The sequence below is a fragment of the Periplaneta americana genome, chromosome 8, assembly GCF_040183065.1.
Source record: "Periplaneta americana isolate PAMFEO1 chromosome 8, P.americana_PAMFEO1_priV1, whole genome shotgun sequence".
Lineage (NCBI taxonomy): Eukaryota > Metazoa > Arthropoda > Insecta > Blattodea > Blattidae > Periplaneta > Periplaneta americana.
Window position 1 is genome coordinate 130499058 of NC_091124.1, and position 13380 is coordinate 130512437.

At 34.6% G+C, this 13380-nt stretch overlaps 1 protein-coding gene across 8 annotated transcripts in view; it reads right to left on the reverse strand.

Moving 5' to 3' along the window:
* The window catches only part of LOC138705045 (oxysterol-binding protein-related protein 2), a 692509-nt gene that overhangs the window by 263686 nt on the left and 415443 nt on the right, over positions 1 to 13380 (reverse strand). For all 8 annotated transcript variants that reach the window (XR_011333553.1, XM_069833613.1, XM_069833610.1 and 5 more), the window contains one exon: positions 8676 to 8886. Coding sequence is in view for 7 of the 8 variants with exons in the window: in XM_069833613.1 (XP_069689714.1) it covers positions 8676 to 8886 (211 nt within the window). In the remaining variant the exon portion in view is untranslated. The remainder of the gene's footprint in view (positions 1 to 8675; positions 8887 to 13380) is intronic.

The following is a 13380-nucleotide window of genomic DNA, read 5'->3' on the forward strand; positions in this document are numbered from 1 at the left end:
TATTTTCTGGTTTGTTACAATGGTTACAATAGCTCTCCTCGCACAGGTCTTAACGTGCTAGTGACAGAGAAACAGAGATGCTCCATCACTCTTGGGTCTAGCATCGTGTTCCTTTCTCCCTCTTGCCTCGTTTTCTCTCTTTACTCTTTCTTTTCAAAATATCATTACGCGCATTAGGGGGCAATAGAGGCAGTCCAAACAAGGTTTTCAGAAGTCTTCCGATTTTAGATTTCTTTGATTTAAAATCATTTGATCAGCGGCGGTTCCTCTATATGAGCACAGGAGCACGTGAACACCTTAAAAACCAACAATAATAATACATATTACTGTATTAATATTATTACATCTATTACTTTCCAATGTGCAATGACGTTCCTACATTTTTCATTTCGAGAGAATGTCCCGTTCGTGTGTCGTGTGTCTTTAAATCTCCATTGGACAGGTCGACAGCAGATCGCACAATTTTTCTCTAGCAGGGCGAGAATATTTTCTGGTTTGTTACAATGGTTACAATAGCTCTCCTCGCACAGGTCTTAACGTGCTAGTGACAGAGAAACAGAGATGCTCCATCACTCTTGGGTCTAGCATCGTGTTCCTTTCTCCCTCTTGCCTCGTTTTCTCTCTTTACTCTTTCTTTTCAAAATATCATTACGCGCGGGAGCTGATTCTGTTGACTTTTGTTCAGCAAAGTAAGGCAAATACAAGCTGCAATGGTGCGTATTGAAAGTTGAAACGTAGGCCTAACACATGAAGATTGGAGACGGACGGTGTGAAATTGTGTGTTAAATTAAAAGAGGATTAAAAGATTCCTCCGCACCATGACAGAAGACCGATTAAGTACTCGTACATTGGCTATGTTGGCAGTGGAAAAAAAACTTGTTAACTACATTAGAGACTTCAATAATAAAGTTACTGATAAGTTTGCATCTCTCAAAACTAGGTGCATGGAGTTTCTCTACAAATAAATCTAGAGCTTCAACACCATCTACAACAGCAGTGAAGGTGAGTCCTATGAATTAATTTTTACTCTACTCTTGTTTAATGGTTTGAATTTCGGTTTATATGCATAGATTTGGTACATGCATATTAGAACTGGTTTATCTCTGACGTGTGACTCAGCTATACGAGAATATATCAGTGTGTTCAATACTCATTTTTCTTGTGAATACCCATCCAAGAAAGGCACGAGCCGCCACTGCATTTGATAATCCCAATGATTGAATCCTTCTCCACCATGACTGCCCGAGATGTAATCTGCAACCCTTTATATTTGTTTGGGGCCAAACATAAGCAATTGCCTGGCGAATTGGCATCCCAAAGTCAACCTGTATAATGTCTGTTTTTTTTTTATTTTAGTAGCTTATTTTACGACACTTTATCAACAGCTTAGGTTATTTAGCTTTTGAATGAGATGAAGGTGATAATGCCGGTGAAATGAGTCCGGGGTCCAGCACCGAAAGTTACCCAGCATTTGCTCATATTGGGTTGAGGAAAAACCCCGGAAAAAACATCAACCAGGTAACTTACCCCAACCGGCAATCGAACCCGGGCCACCTGGTTTCGCGGCCAGACGCGCTAACCGTTACTCCACAGGTGTAGACTCTTGCCCGTGTGCACCATTCTCGATTAAAATTTGACCATGGTTAAGTCGGCACTTGACCATCTTCAACGCCAATTTGCGGAGTATCAATCTCGATCAAAGTTAAACAAGTGAGTTGATGATGATAAAATTTGATCACGGGTGTGGGACCGATTATCTTGAATTGAACGTGGTCAAGTCGAGAAAACCAAAATGGCGGCACGATTTGACGTACTTCATGGAATTTAAGATGAAATTATGTATCTTGAACACGCAAATTACTGCGGAAATAACAGAATTGGTGTTATTGTAGAAAGAGTAAGTTTGTAGATGAATAATAAAAATGTTCTTTTTTCTCAAAATAGACTAATGTTTTATATATGTTTCTCCTTTGGAAGATCGGGACTTTACTTGAGGACAAAATATTATTTAGGCCTAATTGTCCAATTTTGTTAACATAATAATAAAGCAGTTATTCTATGCCGGTAATAATATAGCAAAACTAAATGGCCATTTTGTAGAATGCGAGATTATCACTTATTAACTATAGATTTACCGTTTGAAACTATTAGGACCTACATGACGTTTTGGACAATTAGGCTATTTACGATTGAATTAAGTGAAATTACACGGATACCTTCCTTTCCCTCTTACTCCAAAATTCCAACCTTGTGAACACAAAATAAATGGATAAATTTCAGAACAAGGATACTTTCCTTTCCCTCTTACTCCAAAATTCCAACCTTGTGCACACAAAATAAATTGGCACTAAAAACTTCCTTTACGTATGCATGATGATGCGTATTCGACATACACAGACGAATTGTTTTTTTTTTTTTTTAATTTTAAAATAATTGTTAGCGAGGTATCCGTATACTAAAATTTTCCCAAATAAATTATTGGCACTGAAATGTCTCTTTTCGTAAGCAAGATGATGAGCATTCACAAACACATACAAATCTGCTCTTTTTAGTAACCTATTTCAAGATAATTGTCAGTGAGGTGTCCGTATACTGAAATTTTCCCAAATAAATTATTGGCACTGATATGTGTCTTTTAATAAGCAAGATGATGAGCATTCGACAAACACATACAAATCTGCTCTTTACTGAAATGTGTCTTTTCGTAAGCAAGATGATGAGCATTCGACAAACACAAATCTCCTCTTTTTAGTAGCCTATTTCAAGATAATTGTCAGTGAGGTATCCGTATACTGAAATTTTCCCAATTATTATCAATAATATGAAATAACCACTGTATAAATTACGTTACAAATTATGTGGAATTATGTAAACATGTATAACTCATGTGAATTCTGAGGTTAAATCCAACCAGGTAGCCTGCTTTTCTCTTAGAGAACTTCCGTCAGTACTTTTATTCTGTAATATGGATGCATAATTGCTGACGAGTTCTAAAGGAATTCCCACTTCTAACTGTGAGAAGTTCGGTGCTCTTTTCTTTTTTTCTTCCAAGATTATTGAAACTTGTTATTTGAAAACTGCGAGGATGTTTGAAAGCAGTCCGACGAACAAAAACGAAGCGATAATTGTCAGTGCGCGTTCGTTCGCTGTTTTATACGCGGTAACCTAGCGCTCAGATGATTCTTCTCAAGCAAGCGTACCGTCAGCTGACGGTACCACAGTCTAATTAGACTGTGACGGTACTGAGTTGATCGAGGGAAAATGTCGGTGCACCGCATCTGTAACTTGATCATTGTCAAGAATTAACCATGTTTCCGTGATTGCTGATAAACGGGCTAGATGATCGAGAATGGTGCACACGGCCGAGCTGGTGTTATTTGCAATTGAGGAAAAGCTTCCTTATATGTCTATTTTTTGCTTGGAAGAAAAAAAAAACATGGAAATCGTTTTCTTTTACATTTACAACATGAATTATAAATACTGTATTTGGTTGAACAACTTAGGGAGTCCACACCTGTGGAGTAACGGTCAGCGCGTCTGACTGCGAAACCAGGTGGCCCGGGTTCGAATCCCGGTTTGAGCAAGTTACCTGGTTGAGGTTTTTTCCGGGGTTTTCCCTCAACCCAATACGAGCAAATGCTGGGTAACTTTCGGTGCTGGACCCCGGACTCATTTCACCGGCATTATCACCTTCATATCATTCAGACGCTAAATAACCTAGATGTTGATACAGCGTCGTAAAATAACCCAATAAAAATACAAATTAAAAAAAAAAACAACTTAGGGCGAGTCTTGAAGGTCCCATCTATAAATCAAGTTCTCGAATCTTTCAGAAAATTTAAATTACTTTGGCATGAGAAATCCACAATATTCTTTTCAGAGTCGTTTAGAAATAAAAAATCCGCTCGCCAATGAGCGGAATCAACATGGATGTTATAGTTCGGCGAATTTATCGAAAGCGGGAATCAAGTCGTACACTATTCCACCGTAGAGGGACGTAAAACGGTAGCAGCGGCAGATTAGGAGTTGCGCTCGGCCACGGATTCGATTCCCGTTTGAGCTGATTACCTGATTGGGTTTTTTTTTCCGATATCTCCAATCGTAAGGCGAATGTTAGGTAATCTATGGTGAAACCTTGGCCTCGTCTCGTCAAATATAATCTCGCTATCATCAATATCATCGATGCTAAATAATCTAGTAGTTGATACAGCGTCGTTAAATAACCAACTAAAAGAAAGCCCTGCATCATTTGGCTTGGGTCAATTTAGGTTTAACTGATTCCTTTTGAGCTACTCTTTCATCCGATATGGGTTTTTGTATTGTGACTTGAATTTCAGCGCCAAATAATTCGACATTTAGTTTGGTCACTTTTTTTTCTTTTCTTATAACTTTTCACCATTCATTTACATGCTTATGATTTAAGTATTTTCTGGTAGATCTCGTTCAGACGAATCATTTGAGTCCTATCACGTTGCAGTCTGGAAGTATACTGACTTGAAGAATCATGACTCAGAGTGAAAGAACGAAAAATGGCGGACACTTCCCTCACATCTGCGTGACTTGGAAGTAGCTATTATTAGGTGCTTCTATCCTTCAGTTATCAAAGTCAATTTTCACATTTTGGCTATCGGTTATATATTTTTTAGATATTAGCTAAAGTTCTATACTTTATTTTTCTGTTATTAGATTACTGATTTTAATGATATATTAACGTCAAAAAAGAAAAAAAAAAAAAAAAAAGAAAAAAAAAGTAATTTAATTTTTTTGAAGTACTTATATCATTTAACATATCTTATAACCGGTTCAAGACAGGTAAATAATTTTGCTATATGACTTTCTCCATATGTAGAGGCTCATTTTCGCGAAAGAAATTTCACTTTGTGTCGATTTTTAATGAAGTTAGATCTGTCCAAAATTTAATTCATCAAGAAAGAAAGAGAGAGAGAGCATTCCACTGTGTCCCAGAATTTGATTTTCACGTTTCAATTATATAAATTGTTTAGTTTACCTCCAATAATTATATCACCAAAACTTGAACGACATTAAAAATGTGGACTTTTGTCATTAAGGATCGATATATAATTTAAATGTAGGCATATTGAAAATATTTTCAGAATATATTATAATTTACGTGACGTCAGTAGGCTACTTACACTTTGCAATAGATTGAAATATAGAACTATAAATGACTGGAATGACCTACCTGCAGCGGTCTTTGAGGGCTGTCCTTCCTTAAGTAGATTCATGAATAATTTAAAAAGTTGTGTATAAAGTGCAAATTAAAATTAAGGTGACATTTAACATTTAATTTTTTAAGGTGACATGTATTTATTTAGCCTGACGAGTTACTTCCTTGGTTTGAATTGTAAATTATTTAAAAATAGCGTGTAAGAGGGCCTTAGACTAGAAATGTTTAGTTTTAATGTAGTTCTGTTTATAAGTATGCATAAGGGTGTAATTATTTGACTTATTTGAACTGTTGTATCAGTGAAGCGAGGTGAGTCAGTGAAGTTATGGTTTTACAGTGCAGTGAATAGTTCCGATCAGTGATAATATATAGCGTCAATGAAATGTGTTCTATAGTGTCAGTGAAATGTGTGCTAAAGTGTCAGTGAAATGCGTCATAGTGCCACTACAGTGAGTGAGATGAGAGTAAAGTGAAAGACTATTGAAACTTATGTAGGGCCTATACATAATTATGTAGGTTGTAATGTAAAATTAGGTATTTTATTTATGTTTTATTATTATTGTGTTAAATTATATTGTGTATTCTTATTGTATTGTGTATTGTATTATTGTATTGTGTATTGTAAATTTATTGTGTATTGCTTATCATTTTATTGTGTATTGTTTATATTGTGTATACTACTGCCACCGGGTGCTTGCCCACTTGCAGTGTAAATAAATAAATACATACATACATACATACATACATACATACATACATACATACATACAAATGATTTTATTATTGAATGCCAAATGGAGATTTAACATTAGGCCTAATATTCTTGGAAAATTATATGAAACTGTCATTTAACTAATATGTTATTAATAACCAGGGAAAGGATTTATATGTAAATACATATTTACTTATAAAGCTAATATAATTTATATTTTGCATTATCTTTATGTTTCACAATGTGTAGGGTTGAAAAATCCTACTTTTATTTTCCATATTTTTCCATATTTTAGAGTTTAGTACATATTTTCGTTAATTTCCATATATTTTCCATATTTCATATAAAACAGTCCATATTATATTAGGTTTAACAATAAAACAAAACAAAATTCCATTAACTTTTAAAAATACATTTCAAGAATAGAGATTTAAACACATGTTCAGTAATCCCTTTAACATCAGAGTTATTTGAAAATTAGCAGTCCTATCAACAATGGGAAAGTAAGTTACAAAACTGTATTAATTTAATTTAAAATTTTTAACAGACTTCAGTTGTGCAGCTCAACAGTTAAATGCCAGTCAGAGTACACATAGGTTCAGTTTTGTAAATCATACTATAAAGACGGTAAATATGCCAAAAGTACGTCATTCAGTCAATTTAAAATCAAAACTAACAAGTTACATTTCAGAATTTAAAGAAGATGGTTTATCAACTGACAATAAAATATTATTTTGTAATTTGTGTCAGTGTGCAGTATCATCTACACAAAAGTTCCTAGTGCAACAACACATTACAACTAGTAAACATCAGGCCAACAAACAACTAAATTCCAAGCAGAGACAATTGTTTTTAACACAACCAACAACATCGAATGTAAGATCTGAGTTTAACATCGACCTGTGCCGTTCTCTCATCTCTGCTGATATTCCTCTCTACAAACTAAAGAATAAGGTCTTCAGGGAATTCCTTGAAAAATATACTCAACATACAATCCCGGATGAGTCAACACTTAGGAAGACGTATGCTCCATCCATCTACGATGAGACAATACAGAAGATAAGAGATGAAATTAAAGATAGTTCAATTTGGGTTTCCATTGATGAGACTCCCGACAAAGAAGGTAGACTTGTTGGTAATGTAGTTATCGGTTTGTTAAGTGAACAATATTCTGAACGAATTCTTTTACATTGTGATGTTCTAGAAAAGTGCAATAACAAAACTATAGTTAAACTGTTCAACGAAGCTATGGGTATCCTGTGGCCAAAGGGTATTATGTACGATAATGTGTTATTCTTTATTAGCGATGCTGCCCCTTATATGGTCAAAGCTGGACAAGCATTATCTGTTGTATATCCTAAATTGACTCATTTTACTTGTGTGGCGCATGCATTTCATCGTGTGGCAGAAGTGGTCAGAGACAATTTCCCTAAAGTAGATTTGTTGATTTCATCAGTGAAAAAAGTATTTCTCAAAGCTCCCAGTAGAGTTAACGTGTTGAAAGAAATGTACCCTGAAATTCCATTGCCACCAAAGCCAATTTTAACTAGATGGGGTACATGGCTAGAAGCAGTTGAATATTATGCCGAACATATAGACTCTATTAACAATGTTCTCCTTGCATTGGACTCTGAAGATGCAGTCTCAATTGATACTGCGAAAACAGTTACCTGTGACATAAGTGTGAAGAATGACTTAGCTCACATTCAGCATACATTTTCATGCATCATAAAAACGCTCAAAAGTCTCCAAAATAGGCACCTTTCACTATCTGAAAGTTTTGAAATTATAAATAGTACTGTGGAACAACTGAATCGTGGTAGAGGTAAAGTTGCAGATGCAGTAAGAGCTAAGGTGGACACTGTACTTTCAAAAAACCCTGGATATGAAGAACTACAAAAGGTTGTTGCTGTGATGAGTGGTGAATCAACAGTGAAGATTAACTTGGACTTATCCCCAGCAGACATTGTGAAATTGAATTATGTACCAGTTACTTCTTGTGACGTCGAACGCTCTTTTAGTCAGTATAAATCTATCCTCAGAGACAATAGAAGAAGATTCACTTTTCAGCACTTGAAAGAAATGTTTGTAACCTATTGTTATGGTAACAGACAATAAAAATTGTGTTTTGTTGAAACTACATTGGAAGATAAGGTACGTCCATTATATTTTTTGTTTAGTTTGATTAAAATGTACCAATATTTAACGTACATAGTCATTTTTTTATAATTTTAAGTCCATATTTAATTCCATATTTTGGTAAAAATCCATATTTAATTCCATATTTTGGTAAAAATAACTACATATATATTTACATATTTCATATATTTTTAGTCCATATAAATCCGTTCCCTGCAGACAATAAAAATTGTGTTTTGTTGAAACTACATTGGAAGATAAGGTACGTCCATTATATTTTTTGTTTAGTTTGATTAAAATGTACTAATATTTAACGTACATAGTCATTTTTTTATAATTTTAAGTCCATATTTAATTCCATATTTTGGTAAAAATCCATATTTAATTCCATATTTTGGTAAAAATAACTACATATATATTTACATATTTCATATATTTTTAGTCCATATAAATCCGTTCCCTGTTAATAACTGTCTACAGGTAACTTACTACTAGTATTTTAGATTAAATAATATGCTATTGAGCAACTCAGTCTGTATGATTATGCAACCATCTAATTATATTATAACGAGCTGTCACTGTCAGTATTCAAATTAAAGAACTTTCAATTCGAATTATGTTTCATTTTCTATTTACCTGCATTCTGCCAACAGGATCAGTTTCCTCAGCAGCTCGTCGCAGCAAGTGGGCATATTCCATATATTCCACCATGCGCTGAAGGAAGCTTAAGGGCTCGTTGAAAATTACAGGCATTGTAATCTTGCTCAGCTCCTTTCCAATGCAATTTTTTAGAACAGACCAGATGGAGAAGTCATTACGACTGAACATAGGCACTGGAAGCTCTTGCCTGAAAATAAATGAATAAATAAATAAATACGTACACAGTAAATAAATAAACGAATAAATATATTAATTAATAAATAAAAACACTGCAATCAACATTATTACATTCCAAAATGCATAGGAACTCTGAAAGGTTTACTCTTATTGGAAATCAGTCTAAGTTTTTCCTCGAAATTATTACCTTTTTTCTTTAAGTGATACACTATTTCTTTACAATTCCAGATTAGCTTCCCAACATTACAGTAAGCGCTATAGGTTAGTAATAATAGAACGCAAATGACAATGAAATCCTATACTAGAGGCAGAATAGGCTGGTTTTTGGTTTTGTACGGAAACGACTCACCACACACTTTCTCTAGCAGTTTATGACCTGATCAAAGAGACCTTCCTGTCGCTGTGTTCGAATGTTAATTATTGACAAGCGCTGATCTGCGATACTACTGTGTTACACTCCTTCGCAAATATATCTCATTATAAACAGTATCTTTAAATACTAATAATCATGCCTCAGTCGAGCCCTGATATCAGAAATTATACTAAGTGTGTTATTTGTCAAGTTTACCCTTTCTTCTTCTTCTTCTTCTTCTTCTTCTTCTTCTTGTTTTATTTTCTGATTCCGTATCGATTCTTTACTCATTCCATTTTAGCGTAGAGTCTGTCTTTTGAAACTTTTGGGGCTGTGATTTCAATATGTATTGTGAGTCTGATGGCCAGTTTTTCCAAGTAATGTTTAATTTGGCTTAAGAAATGTTGAATTAACAGCTGGTTTATTTTTAACGTTTTGTTAAGATGTTTTCCATTTTTCCAACACAATTTTGTTTAAATTAACCAACACTTAACTTTAACTGTCGTTTATACTATTCTAACTACTCAACAGCAGTTGGTAATGATTTTGCATATGTAAGACAACTTCTTATTGGCTGATATTATTATTATTATTATTATTATTATTATTATTATTATTATTATTATTATTATTATTATTATTATTATTATTTAAATTCTGTACTGTAGAGTAAGTCATGAAACATGTATAAAATCGTAACCTGTTACAGTAGCCATGATTCATACAGTACAGAGTTGATAAATGAAAGTTGCATTGACTACTATTGAATAATAATAATTATTATAAATATGGTTATATTTTATAATGCTAAATATGAATTTCTGTTTAGAAAAATCTCAGCATTATGACCACCAGGTGACAATAATTACACGAATGTGTGTGTAGTCAACTGTACACAAAACCCCGAGGAGAATTCCGTATCATATAAAATTCTCTAATTCAGGTCCATGTATAAACTATATGTAATTTCGTCCTAAAGAAGCAATTGCTGCTGAAACATTTTATTATTTACTCACTGCGTATTTGAAGCACTATTGACATCGGCTATAGTTGAAGAGCCAGTAACATAGAATCTAGAGTTAATAGTAGCTGGTGAATTGGAACAAGTGGCCTATTTCTGTTAGTAGGATATTCAAATCTGACTTCAATTTCTTGCCACGTTGAGATCGCACATTTCCTCAATATTAAATGGATAATAGCTCAGCATCGAAATAAGCGTCAGTGTGATAATCAGTTGACTTATAAAGATTATCTTTCCTATATTAATATTCCGAAATATCTTTTAAATTATATATTACCAGTCTTATGACCAGTTTCACAAAGCTTCATTAAGGTTTTAATGATTCATTAATGTATTTACTGGTTCATTAAATCATTTTTATATCTCACCAAGCATCTTTAGCCTAACGAACCAGGAAAACTATCATTAAATTTAGTGATAGAAATTTCCGTCTTTAAATTTTTAATTATTCATTAGTTGTAATATAAAATGGCGGAACGTTTCGACGCAGAATTGTTATATCTGGAACTGCTCAAAATTAAGAGTGAAATGGAGATAATGTTAACCATTTAAAAAGCGATCATTTTGAAAATTTGAATAACACAAAAATTCACAAAAGAGACCGCGTCACGAAGATCGTGGTACCGGTACTCAAAATTTTAGAAGAAACTGATCATAGGTTAGAATATCATAAAAACGGCTGAGACAAAGCTGAAACTAGTCAACTAGGTAATATACAACTGAGTTTTATTTTAAGACATGAAAGTGATTATTATAGCTGCATACCGGTACCTAAGAAATATTAGTAAATTAATACATAATGTGCATTTGAAACATAACAAAACTTTATTGGTATATTAACTTTCATTTATTAGAATTATATTATAGCTAACGATAAGATATGTTTGCACTGGCTTTAAAACAGAAGCGAAAGAGCTGGATTCTTGGAATTTGTAATCGTTTTCTTTCCGATGGAAATTTAATTTTCCAGCAGGATAATCACCCCGCGCACACCGCCATAAACGTTCAAAGACGGTTCACGGAAAAGCATGAAAAAGAGGACTGACAAATATCGAGACATCCCACCTCAAAATCCAGATCAGTTCTGGGATCAAGTTCTGGCTACCTGGGAAGATTTCGCTAAGGACCACAACTATTTCCGCGATCTGGTGGACTGAATGCCCCGAAAATGCCAGGCAGTGATAGACGCCGGTGGCATGTGGACAATGTATTAGATCCACATGTGTATTTCTTTTATTTTTCTTTAATTTGTTTGTTTATCTTAGTTTTATTTCGGGAAGAAAATTGATCTCCCACGAGTTTTTTAAATTTTCCTAGTGAAGCCAGAGTTGCGAAATAATTCATTCCACTACACAAAATTAAAAAAATGAAGAAAGATAACATGTATAAAAATTAGTTATGTTAATAAAAAAAAATTGTTATCGCCGAGAATCGAACACGGGCCCTTGGGATGGCATGCCAACTCGCTACTGACTGCTCCATGACGTAATTAGCGCGACGAGGCACATATAGCTGCTCGGCTTGGTTTCTACGGAGACAGCGCACATATAAACGTATTCGTGTAAATATTTTAATGTTCAGTACTAGTTAATGTTTCATTTGGACTGATTTACTGAAGCTTGGTGAAACCGGCCCTTACTCTAAACATTCCTCAAAGAGAAACATAACATGTTATTTTCACAACTTTTGTCTGAACAGCAGTGGTGTCATCCGCCATGTTTAACTGTTTGTTAAATGAGTTAACGGCCTGAAATCCTATATTTAAAGTTAACAAACGGTTAAGAATCTGTTAAGCCAAACTGGTGTTGAACAAATGGAAAAATAGTATTTAACAAACTGTTGAAGGTTTAACAGTCGTTAAGTGTTCTAACAATACTTGGACAAACCAGCCATGACTGTATCATTTTATATTTTTATCTTAAGGCACGGTCACACGTCGCTACTTTTGCAGCGATGCAGTACAAAAAACTGCGCAACTCTTGTACTGCTACGTGTGAACAACGGTGCAACCCGAAAAGTAGCGGCTGCCGAACCTGCTGCCCCCTACTTTTCCATGCTGCGCGCAGCTTAAAAGTAGCGACGTGTGAACAGGGTTCTCAGGGTTGCAGCCGCAGCATTTTTTATATCGGTTTTGTTGAAACTTTTGCTGCGGTTGCAACCAGTGTTACCACCCAAATGTGCCAATGATACTTTTATTGTTTGGATATATTTTAATGTTAAATGTGACGAAAATAAATTATTTGTAACAGTTATTAAATACACAACATAGTCTGAGCATAATTGCTGACGATATAATTCATTTTTTTAATTCTCCGTAGCCTAGTTCCAAACAGGAGGGTTGCCAACATTGATTACGTGAATATTCTGTTGGTTGTCATTTAAGTACTGTATATAGGCGTTTTTAAAAGCTTTGAGTAAAAATAATGTCAATTTCTGAATACTAGATACGACAGATAAACAAATAACAGATAAGGAAGCCTTCGCATGAGTTTCTTAATAATGCGAACATAACCACAAAATGTATATTGAGAAGTCAACACGGAGATGGACACCTGCAGCATGACTGCGGCTGCAAAAGTAGCGCCTTGTGTGTGAACAGACTCGCAACCTCCAGTTGCAACTTTTGCTGCACTCGGGTTGCGCAGCACGAAAAGTAGTGTGCAGCGCGCTACTTTTGGCTTACGTGTGAACACGACACGAAACTTTTGCAGCTACAGTACAAAAATTGCGCAGCAAAAGTAGCGATGTGTAACCGTACATTTACACATCTTCATGTGGATATATAAGAGTTTTCCTATTTGGATTTCATTATTAACTAATATCTCTGGGATCTTCCAAGGGTAAAAACCTAGCTGTTGGCTAATTTTGTGTATTAGTTGGTCAATATGTTGTTTATGTAGTTGGTGTTGGGAGAACATGTGATTTATTTCTCCTGGCTGTTTACGACACTCGCATAATGACAATTCAAACCTTTCAATGAGGTGTAGGTATTTTAGGGTTATGGCTGCGTTGTGTTTTAGTTTGTTGATGACAGATATGAATGGACGTGTTAGTTTTTTTTTTTTTTTTTTTTTTTTTTTTGTAAGTACTATGGTTTGCCTGTCGGGGTGGCTTCTGTGTTTATTTGCCTA